At 47.6% G+C, this 18453-nt stretch overlaps 1 protein-coding gene across 14 annotated transcripts in view; it reads left to right on the top strand.

The window, feature by feature from the left end:
• Positions 1 to 18453, top strand: part of LOC119181751 (histone-lysine N-methyltransferase EZH2-like) — a 124969-nt gene that overhangs the window by 80459 nt on the left and 26057 nt on the right. For 12 of the 14 annotated variants that reach the window (XM_075875518.1, XM_075875520.1, XM_075875516.1 and 9 more), the window contains one exon: positions 16960 to 16986. The exons of the other annotated variants lie outside the window; for them this stretch is intronic. In XM_075875518.1, coding sequence (XP_075731633.1) covers positions 16960 to 16986 — 27 coding nt within the window. The remainder of the gene's footprint in view (positions 1 to 16959; positions 16987 to 18453) is intronic. 14 annotated transcript variants of the gene reach the window in all.

Genomic DNA, 18453 nt, shown 5'->3' with positions numbered 1-18453 from the left:
GTATGAAAATATATGCGCTTTCATGTAACTCTTTATATTGCTGCATTTTGACGGTAGTCCCGTCTTTTTTCAAGGCATAACAATATTTACATATTTCCCATGTCTTCTCATAGCATTTGAGGTAGGAGGGAAGAGGACAGAAGGGAAAAATGAAGGAATAAAGTAAGGGGGGGAAAAAGAGAGAAAAAAAGGATGGCATCTCAAGAGAGTAATGTAAACGCCAACATTGTAGTAGTAAAGGAGTGATGCCATCATTAACAACAATACACCTCACGCACCCACCCTTCCCCCAAGTGGACACTGACGACCCGTGTTAGTATTGCACCTTCTGGTGCAATCCGCGGGCAGCTTGTTCATCTTCGAAGATTACGGCGAATCGATGGGGGGAAAGACTTGAGGACTTCGAGTGCATGTCGGTGGCTCCGGAAGATATGAAGATGTGGCACCGGCACCACTATAAATTATATGCATTGGCTTCTTTCAGGAGAAAAATAAATAAATAAAAGGTGCGTAAAAAAAGATGACTGTGCGACGTCCGGGACCACTTATCTGTGCGTGCCGGCTGTGCTTGAAGCGGCAAACCAATTCTTTTCATTACACTATATTGCCAGATGCATACACTTATAGCTGTGTCAGGGGATAATATTATTGTCACAATATGGAAAGCCAGGGGTAGAGGACTGATTAGAGAGAGGCATTTACGTCTTTTAGTGATCGTAACATTGTCAGTGTGCCTGGGTGTTCATTTATTCCATTTTTTAATGTGTTGAATTTGTAGATAAAGTAAGATTCCCGTTATCTGATTGTTCAAAAATTGTTTTATAATAGTGTAACTTTAATGTCATCAAAGCTGGGGTCTTTCATAGTGCTGTGTGTTGAAAGTGGAAGGCCTGGCAGTGAACGTACATGTGCCCGATGGTTGTTGAATCTTATTCTAAACCGCGTGTCTGTCTGGCCCACATATTGCATGTTACTTACTCCACATTCCAGGAGGTATATGATATCTGAGTCACAGTCTAGTGCACTGCTCATCCTGTGCTTAAAATTGCGAGTGTGTGCTTTCCGCCACTGTTCTTGCCTGCATGTGTTTGCATACTTTGCATCTGCTTTTTCTGCAAGCAGACTTGTCTGAATCTGTGTGCTTGGAAGTAAGGAATGCTGGTGTTGCGCGTGGCAGCTTTCGAAGTGCAGATATTGTTGCCTGTCTGTAGGTTTTCTGTATACACTAGTTACTAACGCACCATCCTCTATTTGAATGAGTACATCAAGGGAGCTAATTTTAGTGTTAGAGTAGGAGTGTAAAATAAATGCTGGGATGCGCTTGGCTAACTGGCATGCGGTGAGGAGGTTCAACCTTCAAGTTCGGGAGTTTAACTTGGGACTGCTGAATTAGCGCCATGTGAGAGAGGGCGTGTGGGCCATGGGATCGACACATTCCCACCATAGACTATGCTCGCGGCCGCTGGTCTCCTGAGCTTCGCTGGATTGTCACTCCTGGCATGGAACATTTATAACTTTATAACCTGCTCCTTGACCTACAGCGGCTCTACATCAGCAACTCGCTGGACCACGCATCACAGCCGGAGGTGTACGAGCTTCGGGAGACGCCAAGGCACTTTGGTGTGACCTTCCCGGTGACACCTGTTGAGGTGGCGAAGGGAAGAAAGGCAACCAAGCAGCCCCTGACACAGCCACTGCTCCCTCTGGAGCTCGCAGATCCCTTCGGGATTCCCATCATGGAGTGCACGACTGCCTATGCGCATGCCACAGCTGGAACAGTGAAACAAAATTCTCAATCACGCCACACAGGAGCTAACTAAGGTCACCATTGAACACTGTAAAAAGACTCTAAGGACACTGACAGACGAGGATTGGTATGCACGAAATAACTTTCCTCTTTTGGAGATGGAGGCCAAAGAGCTGGATTTATTTGAGCACAAAAAAAAAAAAAAACGGGGCAAATGGAAATGCTTAGGAGAAAGAAATTTGTGCGAAGTAAATGTTTCACCACAAGCTATACCCAGTGTTGCTTAAATGAATAATACCAAGCCACCTCACATTCAGGAAAATTTGCCACCACCCCCCAAAGAACCAAACATCATCATCCTTTCAGGTAAAGAACTTAGCAAAGAAGAATTGACTGTACTAGCACATGGACTTACATTCTGCTGAGCAATGGAAAGTACGATGAATTTACACTTCTGAAAAACCTAGACGACTTAGCACAAAACCTACGATAGGAAGAATACTTCTTCTATAAACCCCAAAAAGGTAATCCACTTTTTCGTGGGGTAATCGGACGACAATGGACCCCAGACACCAACACACATCGACATTTGGATCTATAGTCGAGCCTGCTTGTAACGAACCTGAGCGTGATGTGGCATCCGTTCGCTGTATCCCGAAGTTCGTAGTAAACGAAACACAGCTTTTAAAAAAAGTTGAGAGTGAAAACACAAACTTTCTTTGCTCCAAAAAGTCCGTAATGCACGTGTTTTAAAGAGAAGAAGCGATAAGGGCGGTCTCGAGTTCATTTAAAACGACAGGGTGCTCGTTTGCCGAAGCCCGTGGCATAAGCTGCATGAGGCACCGGCTCCAAAGTTTCGTCATTCTCGCAATCCGATTCCTCCCAATCGCTCTCGCCACTTACTTCATTCATAATGCCCCAATCCGTGCACGGTTCCGCAGTGTCGGCATCATAATCGGCTGTAATTAAACCATCGCTACAGATGTCGCACCCGCTCTCGCTGGTTGGAGTCGACGAAAACGGTGCCACAAATTGCTGCCGCAGTGGTTCTGTTCGGAAGCTTCAGACTCAGCATCAGGCCCGACGTCGACGAATCGGCCTCGAAAAAACAGTTTCGCACACTTGTAGCTGTCACCGTTGCCCACGAAATATTCACCATCTCCACAGCTGAATACCGGGACGCCCGAAGCGGCAAGTTGGCTGCCAGGTGGTCAACAGCTATGAGCAAGCGCTCCACAACGCGGCACCTAACGCGTGGATTACACTCAAGCCAAGCGGTCACACTTTTGACGTTTTGTTGAGCGGCAGGAAAAAGCGTACTAGACCTCCTATCTGCCATCATGACCACACACGCACACCAAGAACGAGCAAGACGCGCACACGCGACACGCATGCCAGAACGTGTGGAACAGCTCTGGGCCCATTTCCAGTCAGAAAACGACACTAATTCGAGCCAGCGTGGCTGGCGTCGCGGAGCGGTGGAGACGGGCGAAGGGGTTGTGATCAAGAGAGGAGAGCAGATTTGCGGTAAAGAGAGGAGAGGATGCGGTGGGAGGGCGACCTTTCTTGAAAACCAAGACACACGGGAACAAGGCAGGTTGGGTAGCTTGCTTGAAAGGTCCGCCAAACTCACATGTAGAAAAACTTGAAAGAGTGTCTGCGCGCGCGGAAGTCAAACCACAGCCGCCTGGATCAGTGCACGCGGCGGTGTTCGAAGAATCTGCGGCTGTGGTAAAAAAATGTTTTTGTTGCGCCGGCAGGTTTGCGTCACCTCACGAACTTTCCGCACAAATTTAGAGCCGTTTTGACGCTTCCGCACATGCGCGGAAGGCATGCTGAGTTGAGTGCGAAGTGAGCGAGATTAAGTCCTGAACACGAAACAAATCGCAAATTATCTAGGTTGGTAGGGTAGCGTACGGGCGTGCACTAGACGCAGATTATCGGATACAGTCGGTGGCCAACGAAGTTGGCAAATGGTCTGGTCACTCCAGGCCGGCGACGCCAATGACAGAACCAGCGATCAAAAACAGGGTAGATGGCCGACCTGTCTTCGAAAGATCGGTGACAATGTGAAAACACAGGCTTCGCCTGGCGATGCCGGGTGCTCCGAGTAGCGGGAAGACAGCGGGATGGAGGTGTGCGTAACAAGAAGGAGTCGGGGCATGGAGGAAAAAAACAGCTTTCCTTCCTTCATGGGTCGGGAAGAGCGGCAACTAGAGGGTCACAGAGGCAGGGTCGGCATTTAATAATCAGAATGTATGGGCACCTCGTCGATGCCTGATCGATGGTCGAAAGTGGTTTCCCGGGAAGTCGGCAGACCGCTGACTCCGTTCGCTGTAAACGATCAGCGGCACTAGGAGACGTTTGTTGTAAGTGCAACTGTGCCATTCACGGTCATGCGGATATTGTTCGTTTTAAGCAAAAGTTTGTTTTAGTGGGGCCGTTATATGTGGGCTCGACTGTATATAGACACGGTTCAGAAAGATGTCATCCATGCACACCAGATGCACAAGACAAGTATGAATAACATATCAAGGAAAGAAAGATAATTAATTCACTACTCATGTTGAGCAACCGCGAAGATCTCGTCATTATACCAGCAGACAAGGGAGACGCGACTGTTATTCTAAATAGATCGGAATACATTGAGGAAGGCAAGTGACAACTAAATGATGAACAATTCTTTGAACACCTCGACTCGGACCCTACCACCGAGCACATAGAGAGAATTGTAACAACCCTAGAGGAACTCGCACGTGAAGGTGCTATTGATTCGAAGCTTCGAAAGGCACTTATTACGGTGCTTTAGGCACCAAGTCGTTTTTGCATGCCGCCGAAAATTATAAAAATGTAAACCTGGGCAGACCCATTATATCAGGCACGGGAATGTTAACTGAACCTATATCTAGTTAGTATATTGACTCTTTAATCAAGGACATCCTACCCACACAAGTCCTTTTTGCATGACAAAAATTATTTCGCTTGGGAAATATCGGAAGTAAAAATTTTAGACGGTGCATTTGTGGTAACATAGGATGTTAGTTCACTCTACACAAATATCCCGCATGACGATGTTGTAAGGGCACTTGTTGAATCGTATGGCACCCACAACATTGACACATATTCAAGAAGAGTAGTAATTGAAATCTTAACAAGGCTTTTACTCGAATTGAACAGCTTCGAATTGAACAATCAGTACTACGTTCAAATCAGTGGCACAGCAGTGGGTACAAGAATGGCCCCAGACTACGCTAACATATTCATGCGCTATATAGAGTCCAATTTTCTTTCATCCTGCAACATTGAACCTTTAATCTAAACAACATATTCATAATGTGGACATATTTGGAAAACGAGCTCCTCAAGTTCAACCAGGCATTTACGCAGCGCATACCAGCATTTATTTTACTCACTCCTACTCTAACACGAAATAAGCTTCCTTAATATGCTCATTCGAACAGAGGATGGTCCGTTAGTAACTAGCGTATACAGAAACGAACAGGCAATAATATCTGCACTTCAAAAGCGGCCACCTGCAACACTCCAAGACCAGCATTGCCTATTCCCAAGCACACAGATTCAGACAAATCTGCTAGCAGAAAAAGCAGATGCAAAGTATGCAAACACATGCAGACAACAACAGTGGCAGAAAGCACCCACTCAAATTTTAAGCACAGGATAAGTGGTGCACTGGACTGTGACTCGGACAACGTCATATACCTACTGGAATGTGGGGTATGTAACATGCAATATGTGGGCCAGACAGACATGACATTTAGAATAAGATTCAACAGCCATCAGGCACATGTACGTTCACTGCGAGGCCTTCCACTTTCAACACACAGCACTTTGAAAGATCACAGCTTTGATGAAATCAGGGTTGCACTATTGGAAAACAATTTTCGAACAATCAGAGAACGGGAACAACGGGAATCGTACTTTATCTACAAGTTCAACACAATAAAAAACGGAACAAATGAACAACTAGGCACCCTGTCAGCGTTACGATCACTAAAAGATGCAAACGCCTCTTTCTAATCAGTCCTCGACCCCTGCCTTTCCATATCGTGACAATAATATTATCCCCTGACACAGCTGTAAGTGTGTGCATCTGGCAATATAGCGGAATGAATAGAATCAGTTTGCCGCTTCAAGCACAGCTGGCACGCACAGATAAGTGGTGCCGGACGTCGTACAGTCATCTTTTTTTTTTATGCACCTTTTATTTTTTTTTTCCCTGAAAGAAGCCAATGCATATTATGAATAGTGGTGCCGGTGCCACATTACTGGCTTTTTCATATCTTCCGGAGCCGCCGACATGCACTCCAAGCTCTCAAGTCTTCCCCCCACTGAATTGCCGTAAACTTCGAAGATGGACAAGCTGCCCGCGGATTGCACCGGAAGGTGCAATACTAAACGCGGGTCTTCACAGTGTCCACTTGGGGCACGGGTGGGTGAGTGAGGTGTATTGTTGTCAATGATGGCATCACTCCTTCACTACTACTGTGTTGGCACTCAGATTACTAGATTACTCTCTTGAGATGCCGTCCCTTAAACCCCGTCGTGTTTTTTTCTTTTTCTTCTTTGTTTTTAAATTTTTTCTTTTTTTTCTCTCTTTTCCCCCCTATCCCTCTTCCTTCATCTTTTCCTTCTGTCCTCTCCTGTATGAACATGCTATAAGAAGACAAGGAAAATATGTAAATATTGTTATGCTTTGAAAAAGATGTGCTCTCGTCAAAAGGTCGGCAAAGTGAACAGTTGTTAAGTAAAATCGCATATCTCTCCCTCTCCTTCTACATATATATATATATATATATATATATATATATATATATATATATATATATATATATATACTGTGAGCATTATTTATGCGTCCCATCTTCTCATCTGTACATACTCATCATCACCACTTCAGTTTGGATTGTGGGGCATATGCATATGACAATAAAGAAGAGTCTTGAGGGTCCTGGACGCCGTCTTACAAGTGGTGGAGAGTGCTGCCCGGTCCCTGCATCCTCTCGCGCTCTCAGACACCCTCAGCGTCTTCTAGAACATATCCCTGCAGCTCCGTTCAGGCCGCCGTTAAACAACCTGGGTTCGGTAATGTCGCAAGCCGACCAGCCTAGCACGGCTGTTTCGCCACCGCTCCCACCGCCAAGAAACCCTTCTCACCTGGTCACCAGCCCTCAAAAGGATCCTTTGCTGTTCGCTGGGCTTCCGGGTGAGGACGTTGAAGACTGGCTCGAGGAGTATGGCCGCGTGAGTGCCATCAACAATTGGAATGAGCCTGCGAAACTCACTCACACTCACGTTGCATTCTACTTGAGCGGTGTCGCAAAGACGTGGTTTTTCAACCACGCTACAGATTTTCCGACATGGCCCGCCTTTACACATCACCTCCGCCAGATTTTCGCCAACCCGTCAGTGCGCTCGGATATTGCCAAGGAGAGGCTTGGTGCACGTGTTCAACACCCCGGTGAGTCTCTCACTTCTTACATTGAAGATGTTCTCGCCCTCTGCCGCCGCATCGACAACTATATGACGGAAAACAACCGTGTGCACCACCTGCTCAAAGGCATTGCGACAGTCGCTTTTAATGTGCTTGTGGTGCAGAACCCCCAGACCGTAGCCGATGTTGTTGCTACCGGCCAGTGCCTTGAGGAGCTTCAGACCACTCGGGTGCTACCTGATATGTCTGATCTGAGCTCGAGCCATGACACAACAGAGCTGCGTGCATTGATCCGCTCTATCATCCGCGAGGAACTTCATGCACAAGCTTCACCTCGCCACCTTGATATTCAAATGGCGCCACTTCCTACTAGTCTACGCGACGTCGTGAAGGAGGAACTGGCCTTGATGACTGGCACACCAGTTCCGAGCTCACATCCCGTGTCCATGCCAAGTTATGCTCACGTTGCTGCAATGACACCTGCGCCCCACCAAAGCCTGGACTCGATGACTGACTGACACACTTGTTCCGAGCTCACATCCTGTGTCTATGCCTACTTATGCTCAGGTCGCTGCTATGACACCTGCACCCCAGCAAAGCCAATGCAGCTACGAGCGCCTGGAGTGCATGGTTCACTTAACTCACTCGCACCGCGAGCATCTGCCCAGCCTTACAACGCCTGGCGCACTACGCGGCCGGCTTGCTTTTATTGCAGCATCCGTGGTCATATTTCAAGGTTCTGCCAACGCCGTCAGCAAGACGAAAGACGAAGCTTTGATGACTCTGAAGGGGACGATTTCTACACCACTGGACCGCCCTATCACCTTCAAGTCCCTATTCAGCCTTTAAGTGTTTGTACAGTCCGCGTTTTCATAGATGGCATCCTTCACCATGTTCAGTTTCTTGTACTTTCTTTGTGCACTCACGCACTCATTTTAGGATGAGACTTCCTTTCTCCGGCATCAGCTTTCATATCGTGTCGTCAGCGAGTAATTCATATGTCAGCTACTGAAAGTTCATCCGATGTCGATCCATACAGCTTCCGTTTCGTTGCTGCCGCTGATTGTTTCATTTCGCCAGGAGATGAACAAGTATTCACGATCGCTTCGGATGCTATAGATACCGTTGACATGTTCATAGCTTCATCAGTTTGCTTCAAACTTGCCGGGCTTTTCATCGCACCTGGCCTTGTGCGGTTTAACGATGGTAAAGCATTGGTTACCGCCTTGAACCCAACTTCTTCACCAGTGATGCTGCCCTAGGGCACTGCTGTGAGCTGCTTCGCTGACAGCAAACTTTTTTCGCTGGTTCATGCAGAATCAGCGTGTTTGTCTGCTTCAACTGATACCAAGGCTACCACTCTTGAATTAAATGCTACCTTAAGTCCTCACCTCACTGCCGAGCAAAAGAGAGACCTCCTAGACCTCCAAAAGCACAGCCTTTCGTTTGACGTACATTCCATGGTTCTGGGCCGCACTTCCGTTGCAGAGCACAGCATTGAAACCGAAGGCAGCTCCATTGTACGCCGCCGCCCATACCGTGTGTCTTCGACAGAGTGGCAAATCATTGAGGAAAACATTGTTGGTATTGAAATACAACGGTGCAGCTGACGCTTTATTGAAGCAACAGCAAAATGGCGCCGATCATGAAGAGGAACGTGCCGAAGACTGATGATGATAATTGATAGATAAGGAAGATGACGTACAATGAATTCTCACACTAATTTCCCCCGTCGACGGAAGCGGCCAGCCTGGCCGCGAATTGCGCTGTGGAACGCATACAATAGGGCTTGAGACGCGAAACATGCACAATCTCTGTCCCGCGGCAGCGTTGGTCAGTGGGAACATGAACAGGTGTGACACGGTAGTTCACCGGTGAGGTCTGTTCGATAACTTTGTAAGGGCCAAGATAGCGTGACTCAAACTTTTCGCATAAGCCAGGCGTTCGCGCAGGAGTCCACAGAAGTACATTGTCGCCAGGGCGGTAGAGAACGACGCGGTGAGTGGCATCGTAACGATGTTTGCGATCTTCTTGGCTAGCTTCGGTGTTTACGCGGGCAAGACGACGGCATCGAGCAACGCGGGACAGAAACTGGTCGCAAACGAATGGTGAAGAGTTGACGGGGCCAGAAAAGAATGAAACGTCGAGTGGTGATGTCGGTTGGCGTCCGTATACTAGGAAAAATGGAGAATAGCCTGTGGTTCGTTGAACTGACGTATTATATGCATACGTGCAAAGGGTAGTATGGCATCCCAATTGCGATGGTCCGGTCGGATATACATGGACAGCATGTCACACAGCGTGCGATGAAATCTTTCCGTTAAGCCATTGGTTTGCGGGTGATAGCTAGATGTTGTTTTATGAACTGTTTTTGATGCTTGAAGAACTTCACTGAGCGTGCTTGAAAGAAATGCCTTTCCCCGGTCGCTCAAAAGGACACGAGGGGCTCCATGACGTAGATAAATAGCATTCAAGAAGAAAGTTGCTACTTCCGAAGCACTTCCTGAAGTGATTGAGGCCGTCTCAGCGTACCGGGTCAAGTGATCAACCGCGGTGACTATCCACCTCTTGCCGTCTGATGTAGTTGGGAGGGGCCCGAAGAGGTCAATTCCGACGACAGAGAACGGCTCCGATGGACAAGGAAGTGGTTGTAGGGTCCCGACTGGAGGAGTAGTGGGCCGCTTGCGGTGTTGGCAAAGTGCGCACGAGGCAATATATTTAGCTACTGTCGTGGAAAGACCTGGCCAGAAAAATCGACTGCGGATGCGCTCGTATGTTTTGTAGTAACCCAAATGTCCTGACGTCGGGTCGTCGTGGGAAGCGCGCAGAACTTCAGTGCGTAGTGCGCGTGGTACGACGGGAACCCATCGGTGGCCTTCCGGGTGCAAAATGTATCGATATAGCACATCGTCCTCCAACTTGAATAGTCGGAGTTGTTTCCGGAGCCTGGCATTAGGGGAAGACGAAGCACCGGTAAGCCGACCAATGATGTCAGTGCAATAAGAATCGGCTCGCTGGTGAGTAGCAAGTGCTGACGAACGGGTGGATGAAGGTAGGGAAGAAATGGATGATATCGACGAGGCGTCCTCCGTATAGCCAATTTGACAAGGGGATGTGACGTGCACCGAAAACTGCGGCAAAGGGCATCGTGACAAAGCGTCGGCATCTTGATGTTGTCTTCCAGTCTTGTAGATGACGTCAAAGTCATAAGATTGTAATCGGAGAATCCAGCGGCCAAGTCGTCCCGACAAGTTTTTGATTGTGGACAACCAGCAAAGAGCATGGTGGTCTGTCACAACAGTAAAATGTCGACCATGTAGGTACGGACGAAATTTTTGGATGGACCAGACAACAGCCAAGCACTCTTGTTCGGTTATCGAGTACCTCTTCTCTGCAGTGGTCAGAGTGCGGCTTGCATACGCGACAACTTTCTCGCGAAAGGCATGGTCGCGCTGGAGCAGTACGGCGCCGATTCCTTGTCCACTTGCGTCAGTGTGTAATATCGTAGGTGCCTTGTCATCGAAATAACAAAGCACCGGTGGGGATGTCAGTGCCTGCTTGAGTTCTTGGAATGAGGCTTCGCATTGATCATTCCAATCGAAGGAACCGGTACTAGCAAGGAGCTTGTGGAGAGGAGCGGCAATAGTGGCAAAGTTGCGAATGAAGCGGCGAAAGTACGATGCGAGTCCAAGAAAACTGCGTAGTTCTTTGGAGCGAAAGGGTCGCGGAAAGTTGAGGACTGCGGAAATTTTGTCCGGATCGGGCTGGATGCCATCTTTAGTAACGAGATGTCCTAGTACTTTTATAGCTGTGTTGCCAAAATGGCACTTCCTTGTGTTTAGTTGAAGTCCAGCGTTGGAGAGACATGTAAGCACTTGATCTAGGCGTTGCAGATGATCATCAAAAGTGGAAGAAAACGCGACGATATCATCGAGGTAGCATAGACAAGTTTTCCACTTGAGGCCACGAAGAACAGTGTCGATCATCCTTTCAAATGTGGCGGGAGCATTACATAGACCGAATGGCATTACGTTAAACTCGTAAAGACCGTCCGGCGTAGAAAAGGCGGTCTTTTCTTTGTCTGCTTCGTCCATTGGTATTTGCCAATACCCGGACTGAAGGTCAAGGGTGGAGAAGTATTGGGCGCCTTGCAATGAGTCAAGTGCATCATCTATACGGGGCATCGGATATACATCCTTTCGGGTAATCTTGTTGAGCGCGCGGTAATCAACACAAAATCGTACCGATCCATCCTTCTTTTGTACCAACACAACGGGTGATGACCAAGAACTGGTAGAGGGTCGTATGATGTTTCTGTTTAGCATATCGGTCACGTTCTCCTCGATGATTTTGCGCTCGGCCAAGGAGACTCGGTAGGGACGACGGCGTACAACAGTCTGACCTTCAGTGTCGATGCGATGATGCGCAACTGTGGTCTGTCCTAGTGCCGAAGCATTGGTGTCGAAGGAGGCCTGGTGTTTCCTGAGCAAATTCAGCAACGCCTCACGCTGAGAAGCAGAAAGGTCAGGATTTATCCCGGGAGCAAAGGAGGAGGACGTAACAGACTGGGCCTGTTGTGGCTGAGCTGTCAAGGCGTCAAGAGAGACCAAAGAAACCGGTTGGGTATCCACATAACATGACACTGCAAAACCTTGGGGTAGGAGGACGGGCTCTGGGGTAGGGTTCAGGCCAATGATTATCGCTGCACTGTCTTTGAACCGCACCAGGCTGGAGGGGACTACAACGCCGCGAGCTAGACAGCTGCTGGAAGGGGTGATGAGGACGTCACCATTGGCAATATTCGGAGAAGTGATGGTGATGAGTTGCTCTTGACCCGGGAGTAGTATGGATTCGGAAGCTGTGAAGAAACGCAATGGTCTTTCGTCGACGCGTTCGCTGCAGTGATCGGTCTCGGTCATTTCGACTACACGTTGACGGCAAGAAATTAATGCAGATGCTGATGAGAGAAAATCCCAGCCTAAAATTAGTTCATGAGCACATGAAATTAAGACAGCGAAGGTGATGTGATGAAGAATACCGTCAATGAAGACACGCGCTGTACATTGGGCCGATGGTCTAATTATTGCTCCATTGGCCCCAATCAAAGATGATCCAAGGTAGGGTGTCTTCACTTTCCGCAATCGAGAACACAAGTCGGCACGCATAACTGAAATAGTTGCTCCTGTGTCCACCAAAGCCAACACCCGCACACCTTCCACAGTTACCAATAACATGTTTGACGGTCGTTCAGGAGGACTTGGGTCATTTCGCCGCGATGCAGTTTTCCCTCCAAAAACTGCACTGTTTAGTTTTCCGATCGCTGGGCAGCCAGTTGAGAGACAGGCCGAAGTGGTGAAACAGAGCGTCGGAGTGGCGAAGGGGAGCGTGGTCGGGATGCACGTGTATTGTTGGTCGTGTTGGAAATGCGCACAGGAGACGGTGATCGGTGGTTGGAAGGACTGTCGGCATAACGGTAGTAACCTCGAGCATATGTGTCGTCTCGTTCAAAAGCGGCATAACCACGACGTTCATCTTGCTGCCGACGTCGACAGACCCGGGAAACGTGTCCTCGAATTCCACAGTAGTAGCAAATAGGACGTGGGGCCCGCCAGGAAGAATGGTAGGTAGGGTTCGGTGGACGGGCGACTAGAGGTGCGAGATGTTCGTGATCAGGTACAGGTGGTGGTGCTTGAGACGGCGAGGGTTGCATTGCAGCGATCTGTGCATACGAGGAGGGTTGGGCGCATGGTGGAGCACGGTGAATGCTTTGGAACGCTGACATTTCTTCCCTAATAATTCCACGCAGATCGCTAGAGGTGGGTTGAGCGGGAACGTTGTTAGAAGGAGGTAAAGTGTAGGCTTGCAATTCCTCACGAATAATGTCTCGAATGATGGTTCGGAGCTCCATACTGTTTGCCAGGGGATTCTCAGAGAAGTCGGGTCGTAGGCGGATTGACTGCAGGGTATCAAGCCGCTGGCATACCGAGACGACGTCGGAAACCGTCGAAGGGTTGTGTGCGACGAGGGCGTTGAAAGCGGTAGGTCCGATACCCTTCAGAAGGTGCCGGACACGATCACCTTCTGGCATGGTGTCGTCGATACGGCGGCAAAGTGCAAGCACATCCTCAATATAGGAAGTGTAGGACTCACCGCAATGTTGAACGCGTTCTGCCAGTTTCTTGCGAGCAACTTCTGAACGGACGGTTGGTGTACCGAAAATGCGTCGGAGCTGGTCTTTGAAGGAAGACCAATCGCGGAAGTCGCTCTCATGGTTCAGGAACCACGTCTTGGCAACCTGAGAGACGTAGAACTGGACGCGTGCTAATTTCGATGCCTCGTTCCAGTTGTTGTAGACACCTACGCGGTCATAGTTGTCGAGCCAGTCTTCGACATCTTCGCCAGGCAGACCGGAGAAGATTGGAGGCTCTCGAGGGGGGTTGTTGACCGGGCTAGGGTTGGCGGCTGGTGGTTGCGCCGGCGAGTGGTTCGGTTGGGCTTGCTCTTGGGCCATGGTGCTCTGCTGGCGCAAGCGACGTCCCGAACGGAGCTCCAGGAGCTGGCTTTGGATGGAGAGAGGTCGAAGAGATCGGGAAGCACCTTCCACCACTTGAAATACAACGGTGCAGCTGACGCTTTATTGAAGCAACAGCAAAATGGCGCCGATCATGAAGAGGAACGTGCCGAAGACTGATGATGATAATTGATAGATAAGGAAGATGACGTACAATGAATTCTCACAGTATGCTCAAACGGGATATTATTCGACCTTCATCCAGGTCTTGGTCATCTCCTGTGATGTTGGTCCGGAAAAGGGATGGTTCTGTCCGCTTTTGTGTTGATTACAGAGCGCTCAATAAGATCACGAAAAAAGATGTATATCTTTTGCCACGCATAGATGATGCCCTCGACTCCCTACAAGGCGCAGAGTATTTCTCCAGTCTCGACCTCTGATCCGGGTATTGGCAAATACCTATGCGCAAAGCAGACAAGAAGAAAACAGCATTTGCAATGCCAGACGGGCTTTACAAGTTTAACGTCATGCCTTTTGGCTTATGCAACGCTCCGGCAACATTCGAGCGCATGATACTGTCTTACATGGTCTCAAGTGGAAAACCGGCTTATGTTATTTAGATGACATTGTAATTTATTCTTCCACTTTTCTTCAGCACCTTAAGCGTTTGGACGAAGTTCTAACGTGCATTTCGAACGCTGGCCTTCAGCTCAATACAAAAAAGTGCCACTTCGCCAGCAGGAGCATCAAAGTATTGGGTCACCTCGTCAGCAAAGATGGCATTCGACCCGACCCCAACAAGGTTGCTGCTGTAATTAGTTTTCCTCGTCTGGGCAATCAAAAAACAATTGCGAAGTTTCTTGGGCCTGGCGTCTTACTTCCGCCGCTTCATCAGTCACTTTGCTGCCATTGCGGGGCCGTTACACAAGCTTCTGACATCGGGAACGGTCGACGAGTGCGAGTGTGCTTTCCAAGCCCTTGAACGTGCTTTGACATCAGATCCAGTTCTCCGTCACTTCGACGAGAGTGCACCCACTTTCTTGCACACAGATGCTAGCAGCCACGGAATCGGTGCTGTCCTCCTCCAATGCGACGGCACTTTACGTGAGCGAGTAGCTGCGTATGCCAGTCGCGCACTAACACGTGTGGAGGAGAACTACTCGATAACAGAACAGGAATGTCTCGCTGTCGTTTGGGCCATCCAGAAATTTCGACCTTATCTGTATGGACGCCACTTCACTGTGATTACCGACCACCATGCTCTACGCTGGTTGTCTTCGCTGAATAATTCGTCTGGGCGCCTCGGTCGCTGGATACTTCATTTGCAAGAGTACACTTTTGATGTTGTGTACAGGTCCGGCAAACAGGGTCAGGATGGCGATGCTCTCTCTCGCTGCCCTCTGCCACTTTCATCTCCAACCACGCATCCTCGATGCCCTTGAAGTGATCAAGCGGCTTCCTCTTCACTCACGTTATCACCCCTGGCAGTTGCTGGGTCGCTATCTTTAAACAGCAGCGCTCAGTTTGCCACGTGCCAACGTGACGACCCCTACTGTAACTGCATCATCGGATACTTCAATGGCTCACCTTCTCCACCTAATGCCAGACTACATCGTCAGCTACAGCAGTTCAAGATAAAGAACAATGTCCTGCAGCGCTATACTTACAATGTGGATGGGCATCGGTGGGTACCAGTACTTCCCCGTTTGCTGCGAAAACAAGTTCTCGAAGCATTGCACGACGACCCATCAGCGGGACACTTAGGATTTCAGAAGACCTACAACCGCGTTTGGAGCCGTTTCTGCTGACCTGGTCTTTCTACCTTTGTGGCTAATTATGTCGTTTCTTGCGCACTTTGTCAATGCCGCAAACGACCTACTTCAGCTCCTGTTGGCCTATTACAACCCATTCCATGTCCCGATACACCTTTTGTCACTGTAGGAATAGACCTCACCGGGCCTCTTCCCGTAACGCCAGCAGGCCACCGCTGGATCGTCACAGCCGTCGACCACCTCACACGATACGCGGAGACCACTTCTCTACGCCCTAGCTCTGCCTCAGACGTTGCCGCCTTCTTTTTAGAAGCCATTGTGTTGCGCCATGGTGCACCTCGCGTGTTGTTGAGTGACCGAGGCAAGGCCTTCCTGTCCACAATCCTTGATGAAATTCTTGAAACTTGTGGCACATTTCATAAGACCACATTCCCTTACCACCCGCAGACAAATGGCCTGACAGAGCGATTCTACTGGACTCTAATCGACATGATATCCATGTACATCGGACTCAACCACGATAACTGGGACAAAATCTTGCCGTTTGTAATGTTTGCACACAATACCGCTGTTCAACAAACCACCAGATATTCACCTTTCTTCCTCGTCTACGGTCGCGCGCCGACATTCATCATCGACGCCTTTTTCTTCAATATAACGACGAAAATGCCCACAACTACACCAGGACATTTCGTCTCCCGACTCGCTGACACACTACAACGTGCTCAACTCAACATGGAGGCCAGTCAACAAGACCACAAGCAACGCTATGACAGCTTTCGTCGAGACGTCACCTTCCTTCCTGGAGATGAAGTACTACTTTGGATGCTTGTTCGTACACCCGGATTGTGTGAAAAGTTTCAGTCACGCTTTCTCGGACCTTACGTTGTTTGTGAACGATTAGTCCTGTACATTATCTTGTCACTGCCATCTAGGGTTCCTGGGACCGTCGTTACCGTGCCTCCAAGGTAGTCCACGTTTGTCGTCTGAAACCCTTTGTTCGCTGTACCTTTTCCCGCCTAAGTCTCGGCCGGGCCGGTCGCTCAAGTGTGCGGGGAAAATAAGTGTGAACATTATTTATGCGTCCCATCTTCTCATCATCTGTACATACTCATCATCACCACATTAGTTTGGGTTGTGGGGCATATACTCGAGACAATAAAGAAGAGTCCTGAGGGTTCTGGACACTGCCTTACAATATATATATATATATATATATATATATATATATATATATATATATATATATATATATATATATATATATATATATATATATATATATATATATATATATATAGAGAGAGAGAGAGAGAGAGAGAGAGAGAGGGAGGGAGGGAGAGAGAGAGATGTCATGTGTTGAAATACTGCACATTATTTTTAAAAATGTGACTGTTTATTCTCTTTTTTTTTGTTTCTTCTTCTCCTGAACTTCCCATTGTTTTTTTGTTTCTTTTTTCGTGTCCTTACTTAAAAGCAAATAGAGGGACGGATATACTTCCAGGTAAACGAAATACAACTATTTGCATCTCTGCCTTCACCCTCCACTACTTCCTTATTCCAAAGCTTTTTTGTGTGTATGTGTGTATAACTAACGCTTACTAGATTCCTAGCATCCTGCTGCACCTTTGCTTGTATTTTGCCAAACTGAATGGCCAAGTTTGATAGAATACTCTTCTGCTAACCAGGCTGGTCATAAAGCTTTGAAGTGTCAAAGGTGGCTCAAACATCTAACAGAGACCTGTTTTATGAAAGTGATGACTGTCATGGACTACAGCCACTTTACATACCTCTCCAGCTATAGCAATCACATCGAAAGATGTGAGCCTTCAAATACCTCATTGAAGTGGAAGTGTTACTGTTAAAGCCACAAACTCGTGTATCTTGCAACATGCATGATCTTCCTTTACTTGTACCAGTGTCATATATTGTTAGTGAAAGCTTTGAGGCATACTTAACGGGAAACCAACATGTCATTACTTTGCCATGTTGAAACGTGATTTTGAATGTAGGAGTTGTGGAGGGAAGGTAGCTGTATTATTTTACAGCATTTACTGGCTCATTTGGAAGCTTGATGATCAGCCTGCCATACTTCATCTCTTCATCTGCCATGTCTTTGTCACCTTAACAAATGCATCACGTGAGAATTTTACGTCAGCTTGAAGGACCTAGTGAAGAGAAATGCTCATGATCAGAAGTTCATCTTTAGGATTTGCATACTACCATAATGTGAACATAGAAACCAGTTTCCAGAAAATATTATATAAGTGCCAATAAACTTTTTGGTCATGACGCACCATTCTGGCAACTTTTATTGAAAGGGCAGATTCAGACTCATGTTTTGAAAAGAAAATGATTTCAGTGATAAATAAATGGATCTTGCAAACGAGGAAAATATTTTCTTTCTTAGTTTCCCTATCCCTATTATTGTCATACTCTTCACACTTAATGAAAATGGCTTTAATAAGTGGTTTATTTACCCCTCACTGGCCCTGCCCCCCTTTTATTAATAGTTATTTCTTTGTTAAAGCACATAATGCAACTTTTTTTCAATGCAAGAGCTTAAAAGAATTATGCTTGTTAAAGGGGATAGAGGATACCTTTCTTGACCTAAGATTTAGATGACATCTTTAACTTGATTGCTTTGTTGGAAACTTTTGGTGCAGGGTTCCTACTCTATGAAACTAAAGTCAGTATTACTGGTTTATTTTTCTAGTTTACTTTCTACAGTTCTGGATAGCCATACATAATTTCATTGGAGTGCAGGTCCTGGTTTACCAAGTGAAATCTTAGTGCATTTTTATGAAGTAACTTTTTTGGGGAAAGCAAAATAAGGCCAACTTAGGTTTTTGCTGTTTCACTGCTCCTGACTACTTTCCACAAGCATACTCACAAAGCTGAGTTTTATATGTGTTCCATCCTAGTAGAACGTGCCATTAGTCCCTGTGCTGTTCTGTCTGTTTCACTCTTT

This window comes from Rhipicephalus microplus, chromosome 10 (assembly GCF_043290135.1).
Source record: "Rhipicephalus microplus isolate Deutch F79 chromosome 10, USDA_Rmic, whole genome shotgun sequence".
NCBI lineage: Eukaryota > Metazoa > Arthropoda > Arachnida > Ixodida > Ixodidae > Rhipicephalus > Rhipicephalus microplus.
The sequence above is the reverse complement of the archived record's forward strand: the minus strand, read 5'-3'. Positions and strand labels throughout refer to the sequence as shown.